Genomic DNA, 26,893 nt, shown 5'->3' on the forward strand with positions numbered 1-26,893 from the left:
TTCTGTCTGTGGGCTTTTTCTTTTCTTAGTTAAAATGGCAGCATAAAATGTATAAAAATAGACAAGGTGCTTGAGTAGGGCTTGGCAGCCTGACAGTATCGCAAACAGGAGCCAGAGGTGCAGGGTGTACACATGTGATCTTCCTGCCACGGATGGACTTACCTTAAGGGGCCCAAAAGCCTCCTGGAGGCAAGATAGTACCCTGCTCACTCCTGGCAAACCCTGCGAGGCATGGACATCTAGTGGCTGCTGAGGATAATGCCTCTGGGATGCAGGTCAGGCTGGGGAGTGGTCTACTGTGGGCTTTACAGGAGCTCAATTATCCTGGGAGGCTTCTCAGGGGGGTTAGTGGTAAAGAATCTGCGCCTGCTAATGCAAAAGATGCACTGAACCCTGCCTGGGTGGGGAAGATGCCCTGGAGAAGCAAATGACAACCCACTTCAGTATTCTTTCTGGGGAAATTCTATGGACAGAGGAGCCTAGCAGGCTGCAGTCCATGGGGTGGCAGAGTCAGTCATGACTGAGCAAGCGTGCAAGTATCCCGGGTCCCCTAAGAGCCAGTCCCCTGGATGACCATTTCCTCCACTTCTTTTTTTTTTCCCTTTTTATTCGTTGGAGGCTCATTACAATATTGTAGTGGTTTTTATTAGGGGTCCAAAGTCACTCAGAATGGCTCTGTGGAAGACCATGGTTAGCCCCACCCAGCAAAGTAGAACGAGAGCACCTGATTACAAAAGCACAGAAGACAGGCATTCGGAAGTGTCTTCAAGCCCCAGGTTTAAATGCCAATTAGCCACACACTGCCATCTTGACTGAAGGGCTGAGCTCAGAATTGACACAGACTCTGATATTAATTAGTTGTGTGGCTCTAGCTAAGTCACTATGCCTCTCTGAACTCCATTAATAACATCTGTTAAATGAGAGGTTAAGTCCAGATGATCTCCAAGATCCTTTTTAGCTTTAACACTCAGTGACCTATCAGTCTTTTTAGTAGCTGGGAAAATACAGTCTGCTCTGCTTTGGATCTCTGCTTTGGCACTGTGGATCTCTTAGATTCAACTGAAGAAATTATCTGCTTCTTAACTTCGTGGCGCATATCCAAAACTTGGCTACAATCCCAAAGGATCAACCTTCTTTACAAAGCTTCGTATCTGGGGAAGGCTGGGAATCATGGACAATGAGAACTGGAAGGAATTTTCTAGTCCATTCCTTTAATTCTAGAAATGAAGAAACTAAGGTTCAGACCTGTGTTAAGATTTGTCACACGTCTAATCGGTGGCAGAAAGGGGACTAGAACTCAGGTGTCCTACTCTTCGTGCAGGTACCCAGCTGCTGACACAGCCTGGCCCGATCACTGACTGGCGTCTTCAGCTCTATCACAGCAGTCTCTCTGTGGGAAACCAGCAGTGAAAACACTCTCAGCACAGGAGTTCTTCCTTCTCTCATCTCCAAGTGTAAGTCTTCCTCTTCTTATTCCCTGATGGCACCACTCCAAATCAAGGAAGCAGTCAGAATCAGGGACTGTGAGGAGCAACAGACAGATGGCTAGATGATACTTGAGGGACAGGATTAGAGGTTCCAGTGTCACTTTCTGTTCAAAGGGGCTGTGTGTGCTGCCGTGGCCCCACAGCCTCCCTGGTCCAGTGGATAGTTTCCAAGATGCTCCCTTAGCCTCACTGGCCTATAAAGGGCAAAGCCATCCTATCTAGAACTCCGTGGGCTGCAAGAAGCTTGGGCATACTCATCAATATCATTCACAAATATTTACCAGGAGACTGCCTCATTACTAAGCATTGGTTTGATCCTACCCTTCCATCCACCTCCACAACATTTGCTGGGGCTGGTGCTGAACACATGGGGCCTGAATTTGCTCAGATCAGCCAGGCAGGCTCCTCTTTTCTCAAGCAGGAGCAGCCGTATTCCAGTGGACCATCCAGACCCGGGGCTAGGGTCTCCTCTGGAACTCTACCAGCTCAGTGCCAGCTGTGGCAAAAAGAGGAACTTCTCAATAGCAGATTTCTGATTCTCCTCCATGGATCCCTGACAGGCTAGATTCACAGCTGTGAGTAAGATGGGAGTGCCCAGTTTGAGGGCTTCCCAGGTGGCACCAGTGGTAGGGAACCTGCCGCCAATGCAGGAGTAGCAGGTTTGCTCTCTGGATTGGGAAGATCCCTTGGAAGAGGGCATGGCAACCCACTCCAGTTTTCTTGCCTGGAGAATCCTACAGACAGAAGAGCCTGGCAGGCTACAGTCCACAGTGTTGCACAGAGTCGGACACGACTGAAGCGACTTACCATTCATGCACGCACATCCTGCTTGAAGCTGATGATGTGCAAATGGGGCTTAGTTAAGAGAGCAAACAGAGCTACTAACAACCCAGATGGAACTAATCTCCATTTCTTTGATCATTAGGTTGGTGCAAAAATAATTGCAGTTTTGCATTATTGAATTTTGCTGTTATTGGAATATATTCTTAAATAAATGTATGTTATACATCATTTTAATGTGCATTTCTCGCTTTAATTTTCTTTTTTTTCTGCTGCTGACTTACTACTTGCTGTTATTTTATATTTATTTTAGACTAGGGAAATGATGTCAGACAAAAAGCAAATACAAGCCATTTTCTTGTTCGAGTTCAAAATAGGTCATAAAGCAGGAGACAACTCACAACATCAACAATGCAACTGGCTCAGGAACTGCTAATGAATGTACAGTGCAGTGGTGGTTTAGACGTTTTGCAAGGGAGATAAGAGCCTTGAAGATGAGTGCAGTGGCCAGCCATCGGAAAAGGATGACCAACTGAGAGGATCATTGAAGCTGATCCTTTTACAACTACACAAGAAGTTGCCGAAGAACTCAACATTTGTTGACCATTCTACAGTGGGTAGAATGTAGAATGCTTCACATGCATTTGAAGCAAATTGGAAAGATGGAAAAGCTCTGTAAATGGTTGCCTCACCAGCTGACCACAAATCAAAACAACCGTGGGTTTTAAGTGTCATCTCTTATTGTATGCAACAACACAAACCATTTCTCAGATTGTGCTGTATGACAAAAAGTGGATTTTATGCGACAAATGGTGACAATCAGCTCAGTGGTTGAACTGAGAAGTGCTCCAAAGCACTTCCCAAAGCCAAATTTGTATCAAAAAAAGGTCATGGTTACCGTTTGGTGGTCTGCTGCCAGTGTGATCCACTGCAGCTTTCTGAATCCTGGTGAAACCATTACATCTGAAAAATATGCTCAGCAGATGGATGAGATGCACCGAAAACTACAATGCCTGCAACCGGTATTGGTCAACAGAAAGGGTTCAGTTCTTCATGACAACACCCAACCTCATGTAGCACAACCAACGCTTCAAAAGGTGAATGAATGGGACTATGAAGTTTTGCCTTATCCACCATATTCACCTAACCTCTCGACAATCAACGACCACTTCTTTAGGCATCCTGACAACTTTTTGCAGGGAAAACGCTTCCACAACCAGCAGGAGGCAGAAAATACTTTCCAAGAGTTCATCGAATCCCAAAGCATGGATTTTTACTCTACAGGAATAAATGGACTTATTTCTTGTTGGTAAGAATTTGATTGTAATGATTCCGATTTTGATTAATAAATATGTATTTGAGCCTAGTTATAATGATTTAAAATTCAAGGTCTGAAAACACAATTATTTTTTTCACAAACCTAACAGTAATTGCGACTGAAACAAGTTAAATAAAGGATCTACTTCTCAGCTCCTCCTCTCTCTCCCTTCATCCTACACACATCTCATATACCCTTCACTGAAGTTTTGTTTTCCTTTTATCTTCTGGGTGTGCTGCACAGTATATGGTATTAGTTCCCAGCCCAGGGATGGAACCGGGACCCCCTGCATTGGCAGCTAGGAGTCTTAACCAATGGACTGCCAAGGAAGTCCCTCACTGAAGTTTTTTATGCACTGTTCCCCCACCTTGCCTCTGCCATGAACTCTATGCAGAGTGAATATACTGAACATTTTTCTAACAGTGATGAAAACACCAAACTCATGATTTGAAGACTGGATTGAGATGCTGGCTCTGTTGCTTTCTGGGTGTATGACCTTGAGTATGTTATTTGCCTGCCTGAGCTCAGTACCTCCACCCACAAAATGGAGACAACTATGGCCAACTGTGTCACTGGGTAAAGAAAGATTAAACAACAACAGATCCATCCATCTAGCCAGCAGACAAACATCCCAGTAAATGACTCTTGAAGGAGATGAATGAAATCTGAGTTCTTACTGACTGAAGAAAACTCTGGAGAATCACTTCTACTACCCATGTTCTAGACATCTGAGCTCTGCCAGGGTTCAAGGCTGGCTCCCCACTTTACTATGTGATTTTAGGTCACATATTAACATAAAATAACATATTATTTGACTACAAATGCATAATAAAATGTTGGTAAACAATGGGGAACCCAACTTGCCAACAATGGAACTACTTTCACTCCATTCAGGGACTTCAAAAATTCCCTAGCATATTTAAAGAGGTTTCAGGTTACTGGGCAGCAGAGAACGCTGAGATAAGGGTGTGGCACAACCCAGAGAGCTGAGAGATCCAGGACCTCCTCTTCTTAAGCAATAGCTCACGTGGAGGTGGTGGAAAAGCAAGCTTGCCAAGGCAGAGGGGGGCGGGGCACAAGGAAAGGAGCCTGGGGGTAAGCATCACTAAACCAATGCCATATTCTACCAGCTGGCTTTCCAGGGCTGAGCCACAGATGGCCCCACCCCCACTAGGCAGAGAAAGGGGCAGTCGTTTTCTCCTGGGGGAAAAGGCAGACCAAGTTCTGTTCCCTCTCCTATACTGGTCCACCCAATGCCTCGGGATCTCCTTTCACCAGAAGTACGGGCAGGTTGCTACGCAGTTCTTCCCAGGCACTCCAGGCAACAAAGAAGAGCTGGTGAAGCTCCTAGGGCAGAGGGTTTAAGACCCACTCGCTCCAATATCTGGGTGCAGCGAGGGGAAAGGGCGCAGGGCTGCAAGAGTGAGAAGCCGGGGCTCCTCTGCATGAATGAAAACGACTGGTTGTGCCGCGGTGGCTGGGAGTTCACCTCGATCCTTCCCGTTGGTGGTTGTGCTGTCCCAGGTTGTCATTCCCCTAGCTCCCCGCACTTAGTCTTTCCTTTCACTGTTTGCCTCCCCCGCAACCCTCATTAAGAAAAAGATCATTTAAAGCCCCAGTTAAAGCCGAGGAGAGGTGAGGAAATGTGCGAGGGAGGCGGGGGGCGGGGGGGGGGGGGGACAGGACGAACCGGCATCTGTGCAGCAGCGCCCTGGCCGCCCCCGCGTGCCCCCCCCACCCCAGTGCAGCTCCGAACTCCGAGCATGCAGCCCGGGCCAAGCGGCCGGTCGCCCCGTCAGCAGTCGGCGGGGGTGAGGATGACGCGGTCGGGGCGGGAGGCCGGCCAACAGCAGCAGCCCCGCCGCGGGCCGCCGCGCCTCCGGCTCCAGGGGCCGTAAGCCCACCGCACCCAGAGCCCGAAGGTGCGGGGCGGGGGCGGGCACCCCCCCCCCGCGCAGTCCCTCCGCAGCAGCCCCGCGCCGCTCCAGCCTATCAGCGGCCGCCCGGCCGCTCCCTCCGATCGGACCAAAATAGCTGCGAACGCCTGCGACTTGCGCGCGGCCCCTCACTTGACGCTCACTCCGGCTCCCTCGCCCGGCCCGCTCCCCGCGTCTAGAGGGGGCGGGGAGGAAACGGCCGGGGCGGGGGGTGGGGGGTGGTGGGGGAGAGAGGAAGGAAGGAGGAAGGCAGGGAGGAAGGAAGGAAGGAAGGAGGGAGGAAGTCGGACGGAGGCGCGGAGCTCGGGGCTGCGCGGCGCGGGCCGGCGCGGCGCTGGAAGGCGCCGGCGTTAACCCCTCGAGGGCAGGCAGCGGAGGGGGAGCGGTGTTAATACATAAGAGCACTGCATCACGCTAATCTTCTCCCCAGAACAGTATGCGTCAGCAGTACATTCACGTTCTGACTGAAGGACAAAAGGATGAGAGAGCAGTCTGCGTGGCTGCTGCCTGCAACACCGCGAGCCCGGCGCGAGGAGGAGACGGTGGGCGCAGCGCGCAGGGGCCCCGCTGCTGCTGCCGCCGCCGCCGCCGCTAGCGAGTGGGGACCATGTTCTCGGGCTCCGGAGCGTTCCCCGCAGCCGCGACCCCCGCTGCTCACGCCGCCGCCAGTGCCGGGGCCGCTGCAGCAGCAGCCCGCGGGCAGCGCAGCCGCTGAAGGCGCCGGGGGCCGGAGCCCCGAACTCGCTCTCTCCGCACAAAGCCAGAGCCGGCGGTGCGCCGGGCGCCCGGCTGCGGCGGGCGATTCCGCGCCCCCGGACTCCCCCAAAGGGCCTGCGGTTCCGGGCGACCCGGCCGCCGCCGCCACTGCCGCGCTCCTCCGGCCGGCGGACCAGGTCCCGGCGCTGCCTCCACGCCGCTGCCCCTCGGGGGGCTGGACGGATTACTGCTCGTTGCACCAGCAGCCGGCGGACTGGGAAACTCAGCCCAGTTTGGGGCTTTTTAACCCTTAAGAGAAGAGGCGAGGAGAGAAGGGGGTGTGTGTCGAAGAGGGAGGGGGCGAAGGAGCGGCGGACACCTCCTCTTAACTCTCACAGCACCGCGAGCGAACGACTGCATCAGCTGCCTCGGGCCGGGAGCGGCCGACACCAGGAGAGGGGGCAGCGCGGCGGCGGCGAGCACGGCCTGGGAGGCTGCGGGGCGCCCGCTTACTCCCCGCCGGGTGGCAGCCCCGGAGCGGGCGGGGGGCGCCGGAGGCACACTCCGGCGATGAAGCGGCATCCCCCTCGGCTGGTGCGAGCCGGGGCCAGGGTCCAAGGACAAAGCCGGGAAACGCTGGCGGCGCCCCGCCTCGGGCGGATGGGGGGGCATGCACCTGCATAGCCCGCCGGGCCTCGGCTCTCCCGGCGCGCCTCAACTCCGCGGCTCCGCTCGCCGGCTCCGGATTTACTAGAAGCCATTTTGTCTCCCCCCACCCCTCCCCTCCCCTCCCCTCCCCTCTGACCTCCCCGCCCCCTCGACTTCCCCCCTTTGGTTAATTAAAACTAAGAAGTGAGAATGGGAACGAGGTGGCCAGCTCCGGCGGAGAACGCTTAAGGACACCACGCCAGTTCTTCCCTTCCTTCCTTCCGAGGTAGGTGACAGCGAATGATGGGGTGGGGATGGTCGCCTCGGGGGGAGAGCAAGTCCCAGCTTTCCGAGGGCTGGCCTGGGGGGGGGGGGGCGCTGGTAGACGAGGGGCCACTCTTTAGTTTTGGCATGATTTTTTTTTTTTCTTCCCGGCCTATCTGCTCCGTCTCTCTAATCGCCCCCTCCCCACCTCCTTCTCCAGATGGAAAGAGGAGCTCCTAGCTCACTTAAGCCGGGGTAGGGCTGGTTCTCCTTTCCGAGCCAAAATCCCAGGCGATGGTGAATTATGAACGTGCCACACCATGAAGCTCTTGTGGCAGGTAACTGTGCACCACACCTGGAATGCCGTCCTGCTCCCCGTCGTCTACCTCACGGCGCAAGTGTGGATTCTGTGTGCAGCCATCGCTGCTGCCGCCTCCGCCGGGCCCCAGAACTGCCCATCCGTCTGCTCGTGCAGTAACCAGTTCAGCAAGGTGGTGTGCACCCGCCGGGGCCTCTCCGAGGTCCCTCAGGGGATTCCTTCCAACACCCGGTACCTCAACCTCATGGAGAACAATATCCAGATGATTCAGGCCGACACCTTCCGCCACCTCCACCACCTGGAGGTCTTGCAGCTGGGCAGGAACTCCATCCGGCAGATCGAGGTGGGGGCCTTCAACGGCCTGGCCAGCCTCAACACCCTGGAGCTGTTCGACAACTGGCTGACGGTCATCCCCAGCGGGGCCTTTGAATACCTGTCCAAGCTGCGGGAGCTCTGGCTGCGCAACAACCCCATAGAGAGCATCCCCTCTTATGCCTTCAACCGGGTGCCCTCCCTCATGCGCCTGGACCTGGGGGAGCTCAAGAAGCTGGAGTACATCTCCGAGGGGGCCTTTGAGGGACTGTTCAACCTCAAGTACCTGAACTTGGGCATGTGCAACATTAAGGACATGCCCAACCTCACCCCGCTTGTGGGGCTGGAGGAGCTGGAGATGTCGGGGAACCACTTCCCAGAGATCAGGCCTGGCTCCTTCCATGGCCTCGGCTCCCTCAAGAAGCTATGGGTCATGAACTCACAGGTCAGCCTGATTGAGCGGAACGCTTTTGATGGGCTGGCCTCGCTGGTGGAACTCAACCTAGCCCACAATAACCTCTCTTCTTTGCCCCATGACCTCTTCACTCCCCTGAGGTACCTGGTGGAGTTGCACCTACACCACAATCCTTGGAACTGTGATTGTGACATTCTCTGGCTAGCCTGGTGGCTTCGGGAGTACATACCCACCAACTCCACCTGCTGCGGCCGCTGCCACGCTCCCTTGCACATGCGAGGCCGCTACCTGGTGGAGGTGGACCAGGCCTCCTTCCAGTGCTCTGCCCCCTTCATCATGGATGCCCCTCGGGACCTCAATATCTCGGAGGGTCGGATGGCGGAACTTAAGTGTCGGACTCCCCCCATGTCCTCTGTTAAGTGGTTGCTGCCCAATGGGACAGTGCTCAGCCACGCCTCCCGCCACCCACGGATCTCCGTCCTCAACGATGGCACCTTGAACTTTTCCCATGTGCTGCTCTCAGACACTGGGGTATACACGTGCATGGTGACCAATGTGGCGGGCAACTCCAATGCCTCGGCCTACCTCAATGTGAGCACGGCCGAGCTCAACACCTCCAACTACAGCTTCTTCACCACGGTCACAGTGGAGACCACCGAGATCTCGCCCGAGGACACAACGCGCAAGTACAAGCCTGTTCCTACGACGTCCACTGGTTACCAGCCGGCCTATACCACCTCTACCACGGTGCTCATCCAGACCACCCGTGTGCCCAAGCAGGTGGCAGTGACCGCGACAGACACCAACGACAAGATGCAGACCAGCCTGGATGAAGTCATGAAGACCACCAAGATCATCATTGGCTGCTTTGTGGCAGTGACCCTGCTCGCTGCTGCCATGTTGATTGTCTTCTATAAACTTCGCAAGCGGCACCAGCAGAGGAGTACAGTCACAGCCGCCCGGACAGTAGAGATTATCCAGGTGGATGACGACATCCCAGCGGCGGCACCCGCAGCAGCAACAGCAGCTCCGGCCGGTGTATCAGGTGAGGGGGCAGTCGTGCTGCCCACAATTCATGACCATATTAACTACAACACCTACAAACCAGCACATGGGGCCCACTGGACAGAGAACAGCCTGGGGAACTCTCTCCACCCCGCGGTCACCACTATCTCTGAACCTTATATCATTCAGACCCATACCAAGGACAAGGTACAGGAAACTCAGATATGACTCCCCCCCCCCAAAAAAAACTTATACAAATGCAATAGAATGCACACACACACAAAGACAGCAACTTTTGTATAGAGCGGGGAGAGACTTTTTCTTGTATATGCTTATATATTAAATCTATGGGCTGGTAAAAGAAACAGATTATATTAAAATTTAAAAAAGAAAACTCAAAACAAAACTATTTTCTAACTTGTAAGTTCTATTTAAAGGGGGTAGGGGAGGGTACCTTGGGAATGTTGTGAAGCAGAAGTCACAAGTCAACTTGCTATGTGGCCAGAAGGGATTTCTGATATAAGGTTGAAACTGCTAAGATAAAACCAACTTAAAACACCAACAAACATCCCTAAAGAGTTAGGGCTTGGGCTGCTGAGGGGTGGGGTGGGGGTAGATGGAATCTCTCATTTTTTTTAGAAGATGCTTCATAGGACCCAGGACTTCCCATTTCTATATACATCTTTCTTAGGCTGAGAGTTGTCTTTGCAGATTTACCTTATTTAAATACCGCCCCCCCCCCAAAAAAAAGCACTAGGAATTTGTACTGTGCTTAGAATGTTGAGAGGCAGTAAATTTTTCTTCTGAGGCCAAGGGGAAGACAAATCTGTAACACGGTGTTTTAAACAGGAAAATCACCGAAATTCACACAAAACCCTCAAGGGACTGAGGGTGTGCACCCCTGCGCACAGGTCTTCTTGGCTTGCGCACCGGGGATACCGCGTGCCCCGCCTGACGGGAGTGCAGAGGGAAGGAGCAGAGAAGGAAGGGAGCTGGCGTAGCTCATAGTCAAATGCTTTCACATTGTACCAGATTCCTGCAGTTGGGCTTAACCCACTCTGTGCAAGGCATGTGTCTATTCAGGGCTTCCCAGGTGAAGGAGGTGGCTCCTGAAGGGGGCGTGGGGGTACCAGAGGGGGATGGGAGGGGAGAGCAACAGAGAAAAGGTATTCACAGGAGGCCATACATCAGCATAATGCCATGTCCACCTGTTGTTTCCAGTATCTGACAAATGATTGTTGACAATGATGGCATTTGATGATTTTCTTTTATAAAGGGTTTGTTTGTTTTAAGGTGGAGAAAGGAAGAGAGGCCAGGAGTGGGAGGCTTGGGGGAGTGGAAGCTTTTCTCATGCTTGTGATTTGGTGACTATTCTAAATGCTGATTCATTAGGGATTATTACGGCTGATGTCTATGGGCTGTGGTGATGGGTAGGGGGGCAGAAGACGGGGAGACAGAGAGGGCACAGGTTCATTTAAAGTGATGAAGCCTTTCCTCACCAAGGATGCTTCAGAAAAAAAGATCTGAAATCCACAGTTCGAACAAAGTGATGCACACGCGCACAGAGTGAGTTGGCCGTGGAGTCCTGTTGAATGTAGCACAGTGGGGCGAAAGGCTTCCCTCTCCCAGGCCTGCCTCAGGAGGAGGGGAAGAGAAAGGGTGGGCATGGGTGGGGAAGGCAGAGATCTCTGTTATGCTGGTCCATTTAATGATGTAACTTTACTTATTATTTTAGCTTTAAAAGGAAATAAAGGGTTCAGATTTGAAAGGGGGGGGGTGGGGTGGGGGGTGGGGAAACGCCAACAAAAGAACATTGATTGTAATGTGAGAAAAGTGTATTTTTGTATTTTAATAAATATTGTTCAATTTTTAATTCAATGTCCCCAAAGGGTTAAACTGAGTAAGACCCTGAACCTATAGCTTCTTATAAGCATTGACCGAATCATTTCTATTTAAAGGAATAAAGGGGAGGGGATGACCATGTTCAATTTCTTTTGAAGTATGGGAACACGTTGAAGCTGTCAACCACTTTTCCTTAGCTTAAATAAAAGTACCCCTGATTCTAGTGCACCTTTCACAAGCTAAGTGTGTTAGTCCCTGGCTCTGTTGGGGGTAGAACCGAATTTCCTGTGCCCTGGAAAAGCGGGGGAAATGGGTCAGCCTCAGCTCCTGGGACCTGGCCAGGAGTTAAATGCCACCTCAGCAGAAGCTGCTGGTCAGACAGTACCAGCTTTCCTGGGGGCACCCTGGGGGACTAGGACTGAAGAGGACTGCAATAATGCTGCTGGGCTTAAAAGATCCCTCTGGCTGGGCTGCTCCCATTCTCCGGGTACTAAATAAACAAATGTGTCTCTCAGTGGTGGTGGTGGGTGTCGGTCTCCTGATGCTTAGCTGAGGAGTGTCATTCAGGCACGCTGCCTGAACTGGGACCCTGCGTCTCTTCAAGCGCCAGTATTTATACTAATGCAGGGAATCGGGACTGAGTGGGTGTGATCTCCCTGGCACTGAACAGGGAGAGAGGCGGCAGCACTTTGCAGCAGTTGGCTAAGAAAGGGCCAATTCTTAATCCTCCTCTCTCTCTCTTTCTCTGTGTATTTTGCTTATACAAAATTTCTGGGTATCTGTGTTTGTGGCAGCATGTATGCATGGGCTCACACTTTAAGAAACTGCTATTCGTGTTTCTAGGCTACAAAGATGCGTTCCCTCTGCCTGTCCTCTGCTACCCTACCCCCAATAAAAAGAGAGAAAACTGCAGCAGAAAAAAGGGTGGGACTTGGCGAGGACCAGCTGAAAAATGCAAGAGATAACCCCCTTTCCTAGTGCCATAGGCACAACTCAGGCTGCTTATTAAGAACAGTTTCCTGGGTACACATTCAGAGGTGATTGTGAAGGAAGGAGCGGCCTCAGAAGCAGAGGGTGTGGAGCCCAGTTCCTCCCACCCCTGCTCTTCTGACAGCTCTCTGGGCAGTCAGGGAACCATGCAGTTGCTGTGAAATGACAAAGGCTTGGGGGCTGAATAGACCATCTGAGGAGAGAGGTGAAGACACAGGCCTGAAACATTCCTGGGGAAGAGTCCTAAGAACAAACGCACCTGTCCTGGGGGTGGGGCATATTCAGGTTCTGTAATCTAAGGGAGAAGTGCTTTCCTGAAGGAACGTCAGAGGATGTTGTGGAGATCGGATATGGTTCACGGGCTTGAGTGTCCTTAGAGCTGTTGGGGGGTTCCTTTGCTCACTGGGCCTGCTCCCTGACCTGGGCACTGGGTCAGCCTTTAGAGTGGCAATGCTCCTTTGCCACGGTGTTGAGTACGCCCTCCTCTGTAGCAGGTGCTTGGGTCAACCTTTCAGAGAGGGGTCCCCTGAGCACCGAAAGTGCCGCCATTAATGCTGGGCAGGAGACTCATCCTCAGCCTGGCCAAGCTGTAGGGTTTGTTACCTGAGAATGGAACATGGGTTGGCAGCTTGCTGGATTGGGGCGGGGAAGAGTTACAGCAACATGTTAGAGGGCAGAGAGTGCTGTTGGTTATATGGAGTTAGGGAGTTTTCGTGACAGAATTTTTTAAAGGCCATGAAAAATCATGTAGTCTAATCCCTTCACATTTTATAATCAAGGAAACGGAGCCCCAGAGCAACTGAATGATATAGTCCAAGGTCACACTGCTAATTAGGGGAGAGGTGGGATTGAAAGCTAGGTCTCCCGATTCCCCAAACCAATGTGATTTCTCATTCAGGCTCCCAAGAACAAATTTCCTTCCTGGCCAATATGAAAATGAGACCTTCCTACAGATACTGCTGAGCTCTTTCCTCCTCCCTCTTGGAGCTGTCCAGTCTCCTTCGAACCAGCTCTACTGAGCACAGTTCTGACCACAGGGGCCCCAGAGCTGGCCCAAGGGCCACGAGTGCTCACCAAGGAGTTGGATTCTCAGGACTACACAAAACAGCTGCCTGATTCTTCGGTTCAATGGTAGACAGAAACCACAGGAATCCCACAGAGGGCGACTGCCTCTGTGACGCAGACAAGGCTGGGTGCTCCTAGTGGGAATGCTGGCTTGGTCGTTCCCAACCTTGGCCTGGGGAGCTCTGCACAGTAAAGGATTGACAGAGGTCTTAAAGCACCTCTCAGAGCAACTTGTGCACAGTGCAGTGGTTTCTGCTTGTTTGGCTGAACAGTGAGACTGTTTGGGGGAGGCGGGGGGCTCCTTAACTCTTCTCCATTGCATCTGCCCTAGCCCCAGCTCTAAAATCATGATCTGATTGCTACTGCCATAATCTGCTCTAGGGCATTTTATGACTTTGGTCATAAAGCTGCATCCTACTGGCAGTGAGGGTAGAGGAGACAAACTAGTTTCTAAGGCCTAGGGACATCAGCTTTATCACGGCTGTTAATATGTACCAAAGCTGGTGGGGCGTGGGGGTGGTGGTAGGAGGGAGGGCAGCATATTAATGGTAGGGTCCCTTCAAGACAATTCCTATTAATGGGGAAGAGGTCCAGAGTCCATGCTCTTCACAGTGAAGAGCTCTGGCTCACCTCAGTAGAGCTGGGTAGAGATTAACAGAAGGCTAAGTGGGCTTCACTCAGCCTGGGCTACTACCTCAGGGGCCAGGGCCCACAATTATGGCTCCAACATTTTACTGCAACAAAGCAGCAGGGGCTTAAAATTAGAGAAGAAAAAGAAGAGAAAAAGAGAACATTTATACCCAAACATATGTCTGATTTTATCTCCTCTGCTGGCACTCTGTGCTCCATGCCATCGGCTAATGCAGGCACTGTTCAGGCCATTTCTAAATCCTGCCTCAGCTAAACTGCAAGGCACTTTTGGCTCAAAGCACCTCTCTGGGTTTCCATCCATTCAGAAAGCACCCTTTCCCCCAAAGGGGGAAAGAATGGTTTGGGCAGTGGATTAAGGTTGTTTTCATCTTTGCTTTATATTGAGATGAAGTGAATTGCTTCTTGGAGCAGGGATAAAGGCTTCAGGAAGCAGATCAGTGAAATATACATATCTGCAAAGCAATACAGCATAGTGCTTGCAAGTACAGACTCTGGAGCCAGTCTCCCCAGGCTGAATTCCAGCTCTATCACTTACTAGCTGTGTGACTTCAGACAAATACTCATTTTCCTCATCTCTAAAATGGAAACAATATTGGTGTCTACCTCAATACTTTGTAGGTTGTTGTAGGAATTAAAATTTGATGATATTACATAAGGGGATAGACCAACTGACCAGCTTCCATCACCACCTCTATTATTGAACTTCATCCGTGTCCAAAGAGAGAACACGCCTGCTGAACTAGTCTAGTGAGGAGGGATGGTCACCCAGAAGTCTTGGGGAGCACGACAGCACTGTCTACAAGCCCAAGCGCTGTGGGCAAGATGGGTTTACTTTTCTTCTTTGTGCGCTATTCTTTAATGAGCCCTTTAGATGACCCAAGGCACTGTCTTAGCCCAGGAACAGATTACCTTTTCTTCTGGCGAGTCAGGAGAGGAAAGGTGCCACAGCTGGTGGTGATGGTGCACAAGCTGAGAGCTGGGATAGGAAATACTATCAGAAACCCTGGTCCTTTGCCAAGAGGGTAATAAGCTTCCTAGTGTCTTCTATCACCTTGTTTCTTTATCGGGGTGCTTTACCAAGGGAGGTGGGCCCACGGAGGCACCAGGAAGGAGAAAGGAGCACAGAGTGGGCTGTTGGGGCTTCAGAGCAGTTTTGGGGGGCTTGGAGGAAAGGAAAACAGGACAGGAGAAAAAGCACCATAATCTGAGCAAGTGAGACTGGAATGGAGCTATGTGGCAGACACAGAGGCTAAGGGGCTGCAATGCAGTTCGGGAGGAAAGCCAGGGAGATTCCTCTGCCCTCACAAACAGAAGGCTGGCTGGACCCTGGATGGGGGGAGGACTGGCAGTGTGAAATTCATGGCACGGAGCAGAGGAGAAGAAAGGCAGGGAGATCAACTTTCCAAGAGAAGCCTAAGAAAGCAAGCATTTGATTTCCTAATGAGAGGCTAGAATTAGATTTTAGCATGATCACAGGTTTCATCCTCTGGAACATGCCAGCTTTGCTGTCAGTACTTGGGCCAAACCACCTACCCACGACAGTCCTGTTCCCGATGCTGGAGGCTGTCCACTGCTGGGCGGGGGGCGGGAGATGCTGGAGGCTGTCCACTGCTGGGAGCAACCCCTCCCTCAGGGCTGTAATCAAATTCTGATCCTGACAGGCTCCCTCCTTTCTAAGAAGGTACAGTCATGGGAGAGGAGAAGAGCAGGTATAGCAGCTCACTGTTTATCCACAACAAGAGTATTATTCGGCAGGGGGTGTTATATAAATCATGTTTCCCCATAAAAATCATGACGACTGCGAGTTCGGTGCTGCACGTGGACCCTGGCAGTGAGTCAGAGAGACGAGGCCGGGGCCCGTGGGGGATAGCCCTGAGAGAGGAGACTCTTGGCCAAGGAAGGTAGCATTTGAAAGGATGGTGCTGTCATCTCTAGTTTAGCCCAGTAAAGATTTTTGGACCTGTAGCAGGGAAGCAGTAAGACTGAGAGGCCACGCTAACGTCAGGTGTGGGGATTGGATGGACCAAAGTGGTACTTAGCTTTTCAGGTTCATCCATTCTGTGCGCCTAGAAACAATACCAGAGCCATTACTAAAGTTGAGATTAATTACTAAATACCAAAGGAAGAGCCCTTGATCTACTTGTTTTTTTAATATCCATTCACCTGCTTGTATCTCCCATTAATGAAATGCACACCCTCCCTTCCTTCTCCTGCCACACCTCCCCCCGCCCCCCCAGTGTGTGTACAACTGTCTGTCATGATAGGACCAAGGATGCCCCGCAAGATCCTTCCATTCTAGAAGCCCAATGGCTCGTTCTTCCTTTTCACAGTCCTGTTTCCCCTTCTGAGGCAAGTCCTTAATCTGTAGTTTCTTACATTTCACAGCCCTGGTTCCCCGTCTGTGCAGGTGGGGATGCAGTCACCAGATAAGCCACTCTACCCGTTCCATGAGTCAGCAAGGATGACGGAGATGAGCTTTCGCACACGAACTGTTCCCTGGGCAAAGTTTGGTTTCCTGGCCTCAGGCTACTGTTCCCCAGGCTTTAAGGCCCAACCCACTCACCCAGGTTAATTAAGGACACTCAGACAGGTCCTCCTACTCAGGTTCCACCCTGGAGGTGAACTGAATGAGCTGGAGGCAGTTCCCTGGAGAGTGCCATGTGTCTGCGGGAATGCACAGTGCATCCCTCACGGCAGGCCCATCACAGTGCCAGACTTGGAGCCCAGGCCTCAGATACGGACAGCCTGTTCCCGCAGCCCCCCAGCTGCAGTGGCTACAGTGATAATCTATTACCACTGCAAGAAGACTTAATTTCTGGACTTAAAGGAAGTCGGATAATACTTTATCCTATTAGTGTCTGCCTGTGTGAATTGACAATGGCTTCCTTCTGACATGACAGTGTATTCTTCCCATTCATCTCTTAAGGGGATGAGTTGGGGAGGTCTGGAGTTAAGATTGGAGGGAGGGCCGAGGAAGAGACTGCTAAAGGAACCAGGGGAAGGGAAGACAGTTTTTCAATGGGGAATGGGGAGAGGAGACTTAGAGGGATACGGCAAGACTGAGATAGCTCAGAGAGCATGCCTGCATTTCATTTGGTTTCCCTTGTGAGGAAAGTAGTGGCAGCTGCTGGGTGTGTTGTACGCATGTGTATGAGGAAAACAGGTTCTGAAGTCACAGAGGAGAACAAGCTCAAAAGAGGACCGGACTTGGCCTATTCTGTGTGCCTCTGGTTTCAGCTTGTCGGGCTGCAGAGTAACTTTCCCGTTCCTTAATCCCTCTTCCGCATTCCTGTTCTGAGCCCACACCTGCTCTGACCAGTGGCATCAATGTCAGCCGAGGGCCCCTCTGCATTACCTGTGTGTTCTCACAGCTGGTCGACCTGGGAGGGGCAGTGACCACTGAGGACAGATTGAGTTTCCAGCTTCTGACTTCAGGAAGGTGGAGACAGTGAAGGGAGTTTCCAAGTTAATTCAGAAAATCTAGGTGAACCCTCTTATTTTATTTGTGAGGAAAAGGAAGCCCAGGGAGATGTGACTTCCAGTGCCCGCGAGCTGGTGGTACTGGGACCAGGTCTCTGGGTTCTCAGCCCAGCACCGGCAGGGCTACTGAGACTCATAACGGCAGGGGGCGCCACTGATAGAAGCTGCAAAGTGACCAGTGCCCCCTGGAGTCTGCAAACTGGTGCTGTCCCTTACTTTTTGCTTCCAGGGAAGCAGGGAGAGGAGGGGAAGGCTTTTCATGCCAGTACTTTATCTGGGCTTCACACTCTAAGCCAGATGGTGCCCACACCTGACTTCACTCAAACAACTAGAACTGAGAAATCCAGCAACTTTTCCTTTCTCTTCAACTATAAGTGTTCCAGGGCAGGGGAGTTCTGACAGCTGCCGAGCCAGCAAACAAATTAGAAGGAGCATTTGTAGCTGAGGCCACCCTACCCATCTCCATAAAAGCGAAGAGCTGTAAAGAACAGGTAGAAGGAAGTTCTGCAGAAGCTCAATCATGTCAGAGGTCCATTCAAGGTCAAGCTGACTACTGGAGAAGCAGGGATGTCTTCCCTGGTACTGTAAGCAAGGACAGACCCTCACAGGAAAAGCTCAGACAGCCTGGGCTGACTCGGGGGCCTGCAGCCAGTGAACGCCTCTTCCCCCATCTCAACAAATCCTCTCTAGGGAAAGGACAGAGTGGCCCTGGCTAGAATTCTATCACATACATTTAATTAGAATCTGTCTCCTTCATGATGGTTTCAAGTGAAGTCCCAACAGAAACATTCTAAAATATAGCCGCTTGCAGCCAAGCATCTCTTTTAACCAAGTTAATTTAGCAGAAATTTGCCATCTTGGATTGGGTGGAGTTACCTCTCTTCTCAACTTCAAAGCTGGGAAGAGAAGGGAGGTGGGGAATGCAGCGAAATAAAGAGGAGGGCGGGGGCTTTGAGCAAATGAGTTTCCGTCTATTAAGGAGCGGTAATCTCTGCCAGCTCCCCTAGAGACCGGTCCCCTCCATAATGGCCCGACTCTAATGATTCCCACTCCTAAGCAACAGCCTGTGTTCTGCTGGTGTTGAGCTGAACTGTGCCAGAGAAATTCCCTTTCTTTCGGAGGTGCTGCTATTCACATTACGCAGGAGAGATTACCTGCCTGGAGAATGTACTCTTGGGAGGGGGGACAGAAAGATCACCAGAGAATGTACCTCTCTGAGGCTTGGTGCTGCTGACCTAGGACAAGAAAGGCTGAGAGACAGGCTAGAGGTTAGTGCTAACAGGAAAGGGCAGACACTGGATAGGAGGGAGAAGACAAGAGAAAGCAAAAGCTTAGGCAACTCCTGACTCTTTATGACCCCGTAGACTGCAGCCCTCTAGGCTCCTCTGTCCATGGAATTCTCCATGCAAGAATACTGGAATGGGTAGGCATTCTCTTCACCCAGGGGATCTTTCCGACCCAGGGGAAGATCTCCTGCATTGCAGGCAGATTCTTTACATCTGAGCCACCAGGGAAGCCCCAGGAGTTGATAAACTTAATGCAAGACTGGCTGGGAGGCAGTGGGAGGTCATGGGGGTCTGGGTGTGAGTTAAGCTCAGGCATAATGAACAAAAACTGATTAGCACCTGAGGTAGGCAGCAGGGTAATACGAAAAAGCTGAGTCCATTTCAGGTCCTTAAAAACTGATCACGTTTAGGGCAGAAGCCCAGGCATGTGGGCTAACACTGAAACTGGGGTGATGACTGGAGCCGCAGTGTCGCTGCGGGTGGGGGTCCTCTTGTCTTGCCCTCTCTTCTAGTACTCTGAGGCTGGTGGGGAAAGCTAATGCCACAAACGGCTCTAGGTACTGCTGAGGCTGCTGCCAGCAGGTCTTGAGTCAGGGACGGGGAGTCCCCTTATTTTGCCCCCGGTGGCTTCCCTGTGATGGAGACGGACTGCTTCCAGCAGGCAGCCCGGCCAGAGAGCCTGCAGTGCAGACAGATGCCCTGGGCCGTAACCAGGATGGCGAGACCCTTTATGGTGCTGCGGCTCGGCTCTGGGGGCAGTGCCAGAGCGGCAGGGTGATGCTCCTCAGCCAGATTCATTTCCCCCCAAACCTCTTCAAATATGTGGGCCATGGAGAGAAGCAAATTTAATTAAATTACTGTGTTGTGGGCTGCCCTTCCTGGGCAAGGGCTAAAAACGGGCTCCTGCTGACACTCAGACCCATCTGTGTGTACAGAGCATGCGTTTCTTTGTGCTTGGCTGTCAGCAGCTGGGTGGGGTTGGCAGTGCCCACCGCTCGCCCCGGTGAGCCGGCCCCTTTGCCGCAGCGAGGCAGAGTCAACACTGATGTGGCCGTGGCCCCGTGTGGCTCTGTTGACCTTTTCCTTTCTACTTAAAAGATGACTGAGCGGCACTCCCCCTTCCTCCATCAGTTCCGTTCTCCTCCAACGCCTCTCTTGCGGACACCCAGGACTTTCCCGGAAGGCGGTGCCCGAGCCGCGCTGGGGAAGGAGGAATGAATCTGCAGGGAGGTGTGATTCAGAACAGGGCACGGCAGGGTTTGTTTAGCTTGGCAAGAGATGGAGGGGTCTCCCTGGTGGATCCTCCGGAGTGCCACTTCAGCAGTTTCCTACTGGCAGCTCCATGCTGGAGACGGAAACGTGCTCAGGTGCCAGAGCACAGCAGCAAAGCTCTCGCCCCGCACCGTGTCCCTGCTCGGGCATCGCGGTGGATACAGAGCCTGACTGTCACACACACGGGCGAGGGAGCTCAGTAGCAACTCAAACCTTAATACGTGGAAATCAACACCCCAAAACCAATGCTGGCTGTGCTGTTACCTGTCAGCCCCACAAGGTCATTTCATCTCCCTTCTGGAGGTTCGGGCCTTACCACTCCAGATTACAGAATACCACGAGAGTAAAGAGTTGAGCTGCGGCTGGGAAATGGACGGAGGCGGAATCAGGTGCGCAGAGTGAGGGAGGGGAGGGTGTCTCTTTTTCATTGGAACAGAGACCCAGGAAGACTCAGCTGGGAGATCTCTTCCCTACCTGTCCCCATAGAGAAGGGCGCCATCTCTCATGCCTACACCTGTACTGAATGCCACGCATGGAGCCTGAGAGGGTTGCCTTGTGCTGGGGCAGCAGGGACCATCTACTGGGCAGCTCGCAGCCGTACTTACACAGCCCCCGCAGGCCCGGGACATCAGGGCATCAAGCAGACCCCGGATGATGTGGGCCGTGCAGGCAGCCCTCTCGGGCCCTGGCTCGGCAGGCTTACAGGCAGTGCCACGGTGAGTTTGGAGGACAGAACCTCCCCACACTAACCTCCAAGCCTCTGAGCCTGTTACATGACAAGGGGCTTGGCAGCCAGGGGATGGCAGTACCCACCGGAGCTCTGCTGCCCTCTAGACACTGCGCCCCGCGGCTCCAGGGTGGTTCTCCTGCGTCACCAGGGCGGTGGGGTGGGGTGGAGGGCAGTGCATCTGCTGAGGTGTTTGCTGGCTAAGGTTTTTGGCTACAGCAAGATTACTTTAAGGGTTAAGACAAATACTGTCAATTTCAGACCCTGGAGACACCCATCTCAAGAGCCTGGATTGTGCCTGTGGGTCACTTAGACCAGCGGTTCTAAATGATGACAATGCGTGGGTCAAAAACGAAAGCAGGCAGGTGGATAAAATGTGGCAACTCTTGAAGAGAATGGATCCAAGAGAATAAGTTTCCTGAGGCTAATAGGCCAAGCAGCAATTGTAGCAGGAAGAGAAGGCAACACCCAGTGCTAAGACAGAAGCCCTGGAGGACAGGGCCAGTGTTGAAGAATAGGAAATCCAGCAGTTTGGTGATACTTATCCTGTGGCTTTAGAGAAATAAAAAGGTTCCCAGGTATTAGTAAAAGGTAAAAGATCTCCCTTCTTTCCTTATCAAATATAGAAGAGAATAGACCCCAACCGTGATCTTAGGAGTGGAACTGTTATTTAGTCGCTAAGTCATGTCCGACTCTGCAACTCCATGGATTGCAGCATGCCAGGCCTCCCTGTCCTTCACTATCGAAGGCCCCTTAATTCCACCCCATCCACTGTATCATGCTTACTAGGGCATAAGCGTGCTCGCCAAATGACTGGCTCTGATGGTGGGGAGAGAAGCAGATACCTCTTCAGGCAGCCTCTGCCTGTCTCTGTGTTACTGGTCCTTCAGTTCAGTTGCTCAGTCGTGTTTGACTCTTTGCGACCCCGTGGACTGCAGCACGCCAGGCTTCCCTGTCCATCACCAACTCCCGGAGCTTACTCAAACTCATGTCCATCGAGTCGGTGATGCCATCAAACCATCTCATCCTGCCTTCTATCTTTCCTAACACCAGGGTCTTTTCCAAAGAGTCAGTTCTTTGTATCAGGTGGCCAAAGTACTGGAGTTTCAGCTTCAGCCCTTCCAATGATTATTCAGGACTGATTTCCTTTACTGGTCCTTGGGTGCCAATAAAGATACTGTAGCATTATCAAGGATTAAAAATACCCAGTCCTTAGGAAAGTACTCCAAGTTGTAGGGAGAGTGGATAATATATCTCAGTCCTGATGTTCCTTCATGAAAGGGCTGGCTTTGGGGGCTGTGCTGAAGCCACTTTCACCTGGGCCAGTCTCTCCAATGGAGGAGCATGCTTGGAAATGATGTGAGTGGCGGCTGAGCCGCAGGGTAAATCCTGTGAACGCTGTATTGCTGTAGCAATGGCACCCCAGCAGGTGCTAGTGCCCCTTAGGTTTACAGACCACCCGAACGAGCCAGTGTATCTGCACTTCGTCCCAAGCCACACGAGTGGGCGAGGAGCCTGTGGCCCCAGCAGCCCACCCTGCTGCAGGCTGCTGCCAGAAAGCATGGCTGTGGGTCTCACCCAGGCCCAGCCTGCCAGACAGGACCCCCATTCCTGCGCCGCGTCCGCAACTCGGCAGGAAGGCAGTGACGCCCAAGCCCTGGTATGCATGCCTTTCTTATGTCCAAGGTCACCCCCGACTCCGCTCACATTGGTCACCTGCCACTTTATTTCTCTTGGAGAGGGACAAGGAAAAAGGAAATGAACTGCTGACAGTGGTATGTTGCAAGGCACCGCCTTTTGGCACCTGGAGCCCGTCTGAGAAAGCAAGGCACAGTAGAGAAGTTGCCCTGTCTGCCTTAAAGTGAGGGAAGGGGAGGGAAGGAGGGAACGCTAATATCTGACACCTGACCTTGTCTCTGGTTCTCTCTCAGCTCTCAGTAACAGTTAGCAAGCAGAGTAAGGAAGCTAGAACCAGGGCTATTTGCAAAAACAGATTAGCTCTGCTGCAGGCTGCAAAGTGTTTCCTGCATTATCTGAACTTAGACCTTGATATGTCCCTATCCGGTGTGGTTCAGATTAAAAAAAAAAAAATTTTTTTTTAGTGTGTTGTCTGGGTTAATATGCCAAAGCATGAACTGACAGTGGTCTCCCTGCTAGCCCCAGGTTGACCTGCAGGCCAGGCCTGGCCCAGCCCCTTCATCTCTGGGAAAGCAGGGCACGAGAGGGCTGGGAGTGGCGGGCGTTGCTGGAGAAGGCCGGGCCATCTGCACTACTGTGAATCAAGGTTGGCTCCAACAGAAGGCGCGAGGGAGGAGGTGCAGCTGCTGATGGCTCAGACAGCTTGGACCTGTCCAGGCAAACAAGCCGCTCAAGTGCAAGAACAGCCAGCCAAGTAGGCAGAGCACGAATAAGGACTCAAAGCTTGAAATATCTGACAAGATGTGGAGGGAGGGGAGGAAGCTGTCTGGGATTTTCAACTGGTGTCTGGCCTTGCCTCTTGTAGCTGAGGCAGACTCTCCAGCTACGGTGGGGAGGGGAGGTGATGCCCGGGAGCTGGTGGGCGTAACCCAGGTGAGACTCCCTTGAGCTAAACAAAAAAATAAGTCTTCATTTGAACAAATTGCAAAGACAGCTCTGGATTGTCCTCTAAAACACAATCGACCTGCCTTCTGAAGATACCTATCTGCCCTCCAAGGTTGAGCAGCACCAGGCTCTGCGTGGGGTGGGGGGTGGGGGTGGGGATGAGGCTTTACCCCACCATCTGGGATGATAGCAGTGTCTCGGAACCAGTTAAGGAAAGTGATAGGGGTGCCCAGAAGCAGCAAACACCCCTTCTGATCTTCACCTTCCTGTGGCGGGGGGTCGGGGAGGGAGGCCGGCAGTGGATGTTCAAGGGCTGTTACTGCTCCTTATGGCGAAGACCCTCTGACACAGGGGTAGTTGGTCCCCAATACATGTTACCTGCACCGAGAGAGCGGTTAAAAAAATATCCAACGTTCCGCCTCTACATCAGATATGGAGGAGACAGGACTCTGACATTTTAAAGATACATCCCTGTGATTCGAGAGCACCCCTGGGCTGACAGCCCTTTATCTTGAGAGCGCGCTTGGACAGGTCAGTCCTGTCACCGACTCCAGAGGGTTCCTCTTGTAGGTGGTTTTGCTTAAGTGGAGCCAGCGGCCCGGAGGTTTCCTTCAGGTTCAGGAGAGTAACTTCCAAGAACACCAAGCTAGGTATCACTCAACCGATGGCCCCCCCAAAAACACAGGGAAACCCTCCTACAAACATGTCGCCCTCCTCAGAGGTCCTGGTAAGGAGGGAGAGAGGACAGACTGCTCAGAGGCCCATGGGTATCAAGTGGGAGAAACCGAGGCACAGAGAGAATATCATTTATTCTGAAGGAAAGTGGGAAGAGAACAGACACCTTCCCTGGTCACAGGCTGCTCTACAAACCAAGTCAGAGTTCCAGGTCAGCACCCAGTTTAGGTTCAGAAGCCTAAATGAGGGAGAAAGTACTGTTTTGAACGTTAGGTTTCTGACCCTTGGCCAACGGGCGCTGACTGCTGAAGCCCTTCTGTGGTTCACTTAGAGTCAGTCCAGCGGCCGGCAGCGTGCCAGGTGACAGGGAACAGTGGAGATGAAAGACTTGGGCCGTGCCCTTGAGGAGCTCAGGACAACGGAGGAGACAATTACGATGAATGATCTGCAGGTGGAGACCGGGGACCTCTGTGTAGGGAGCGGCACAGAGTCAGGGAGAGCCGCCGCCTTCTCCCACCCAAACAGTGCCTCGGAGCCTGCCTGCTGGTCTGGTCTGGATGAGGGAGGAGCTCCCCGCGCTGGAATTTGGGATGGAGCACTGGTCACCGGCAGGACGAGTACTGACTCAGACCTCAGAGGGAAAATAGATGCTCCAGGCCCTCCTACAGAGACGCAGGAGGTGACTTCTGCACCTCTCTCAAGCTGGCATTTGCTGAAAGGACTATGTCAAGGCTTCCCCTGGGAGCAAAAGGAGGGTGCCCAGGCTCTCAGTAAATATGAGTGGTAGCGAAGTTCTGGGCTGTGTGACCTTGGCAGTCTGTAGCCTTCCCTCTGCTTCAGATTCCCTTAGCGACACATAGACTGGCTGAGCATTTAGGTGTAAATCACAAGGCCCCCCTCCAGTGAAGGCTGCCCCTGAACAGAGAGGTGCTGAGCCAGAATCCTCAGCAAGGCTGTGCTGTGTAAATGTCACATGGAAGCTTCTAGTTCGAGCTCTGGAGCTCCATTTAGCTTGGCTGCAGCCAGCTGCTATTCGCCCCACCTGCCGAGCAGCCAGAGCGACATTCAGCTTGGGAGTCAGCATAGGCACCAGGACACAAGAGTCATCACGGACTCGCATGCAGGGCTGAGAACACGGGGATTCCTGGGAGCAGGGGGAGGGGCAGGTTTCAGACTCCGCCTCCCGCCCCCACCCGCCCCAGCTTCAGCAAAATCCCACTAGGTTACAGAGCCGGACTCTCCTGGGGTGTGTGCCACGACGCAGCCGTCTGCTGTCTCCCGTGCGCGAGCGAGGGCCCCAGGGTGGAGTGTGGGAGTGCCGGCAGGCACGCCACGTGGGAGACACTGAGGTCCTTCGGCATGAGAGACACAGAAGGCAGCTGTCCACCGTGAACTCTGGCCTGTCCTTTGTCCCACCCCGCTCCGCACCTAGCCATGAGCCTGGGGTTCAGACTACTGGTGGGAACTCATCCTGAAAGGTCAGTCTTAGGTTATCCAAAGTCAGAGCTGATCTAGGGTGCAGTGATCCAAATTTAATTGCTTAAACCACTGGTTCTCAGCCTGAAGTGAACATCAGAATTACCTGGAGAGCTTTTTAATTAAACATTTTTTTCATTATTAAAAAAAGCCTTTGATTTGAAAAATCTGAAACACTGAAAATAGAGAGTTGTCATGAACTCCCATATGCCAGCCACCCTGGTTCAACAGTTATTGAACTTGTCATATTCGGTTCAGCTATCCCCTCCTTTTCTCTGCTGAAATATTTTAAAGCATCTTCGAGACATGATGTCATTTCGCCCTTCCATACTTCAGCAGTCCATCTCCCAAAAATACATGGCCATTTCTTACATAACTACAGTGCCACTATCACACCTAATACAATTAACAAAATGATTCCATGGTATCACCTAATATACCTGGGAAACTTACCCTTGCCCACCTCCCCAGGACCCATCCATGGGGTGTGACTCAAGCTCCACCAAAGTCCTTCCTATAACCCCCATCACATGGTATACAAAAAAAAATAAATAAATAAAGTCAAGGAAACGGTGACAAGCCACAGACCAGGATGAAGAAGGGAAGGAAAACAAAAGCATTTGGCAGCCAGCTTGCCACAGAGCGGAACTGCTTGCTCAGGGCAAGGCTGCCGTAACTGAGAGGCCCACTCACTCGGTCCCCCAGACCCACCAAAGGTGGGAGGAGAGCTGTTCCAGCTCCCCAGGGGCCCTCAGCCCCAGGCCAGCCTGCATTCGCCTCCTGTATTCTAGCTCTTCTCTCTGTGCACTCGGGCTCATCGGCCTGGTATTCGGGGCAAACTCTGAGCCCTAGCACCTGACCGTAGACAGGAGTCATGAGGCCTATGGTGAGGGGCGTGCACCAAAACTTCTTGGGTGTTGGCACCGGGGATTGGGACCACATCTTCGAATTTACTTATTGAAAAAAAAAGAAGAAAACCTAAACAAAACATCCTGAAAAAAGATGAGGCTGTATCACTGCAGCTAAAAATACCTCTACTGAGGGCGTCCGCTCACCAGCTCCTCAATTAGAGATGCTACAGGGCCCTTTGTGAGCTATGCAGTGTTGGCAGCTCCACAGGGGCTCTGGGTGGCCGGGGACAATCCCGGGAGCAGTGACTAGTGACTGCTGGGCGGAAGGGGCTGGCGAGCTAGCTGGCCAGGGTGGTCGGCACACATCAGGCAACTCCCAAACCTTTTTTTTTGGTGGACCTACTGCTTAAGCCAAGAAACTTCTGCCGCCTCTGCAGCAGGCTAAAACACCGTCTCTGAGGTGAACCCATAGTCACGGGGACGGCTGTTGACCTCCTAAACTGCACAGGGGTACGACAACAACTGGGCTCGGGGCTGGTGGGCGGGAACGCCGCCCAGCCTGGCTCAGGGCGCGTCTGTCCTGCTGGACAGCCTCCCAGTGTGAGTCAGTGGTAACCAGACACAGGGAAGGCCTCTCTTGGTGGCCTCAGGAAAAGGGTGCTTTAACTGTAGGCTCAACACCCGAAGGGGTAACGGAGTGGAGGTGGAGGGCTTCACGGCAATGAGGGCCTCTTCTTCTGGGTCCTCCCAGCACCTACAGGTCACTCACTCCAGCAGAGTCTTTTTTATTGGGGAAGATAAAGTCCCAGAGAGG

At 52.5% G+C, this 26,893-nt stretch overlaps 2 protein-coding genes across 2 annotated transcripts in view; one reads left to right on the forward strand and one right to left on the reverse strand.

The window, feature by feature from the left end:
* SND1 (staphylococcal nuclease and tudor domain containing 1) overlaps positions 1 to 26,893 on the reverse strand; it is a 410,101-nt gene that overhangs the window by 54,555 nt on the left and 328,653 nt on the right. The window lies entirely within an intron of this gene.
* LRRC4 (leucine rich repeat containing 4) lies at positions 6,607 to 9,502 on the forward strand. Its single transcript, XM_070466132.1, has 2 exons — positions 6,607 to 7,152; positions 7,351 to 9,502. The coding sequence occupies exon 2, from the start codon at positions 7,451 to 7,453 to the stop codon at positions 9,407 to 9,409; it is 1,959 nt and encodes a 652-aa protein (XP_070322233.1). The 5' UTR covers positions 6,607 to 7,152; positions 7,351 to 7,450; the 3' UTR covers positions 9,410 to 9,502.

Source organism: Odocoileus virginianus, chromosome 1 (genome assembly GCF_023699985.2).
Source record: "Odocoileus virginianus isolate 20LAN1187 ecotype Illinois chromosome 1, Ovbor_1.2, whole genome shotgun sequence".
In the NCBI taxonomy this organism is placed as follows: domain Eukaryota; kingdom Metazoa; phylum Chordata; class Mammalia; order Artiodactyla; family Cervidae; genus Odocoileus; species Odocoileus virginianus.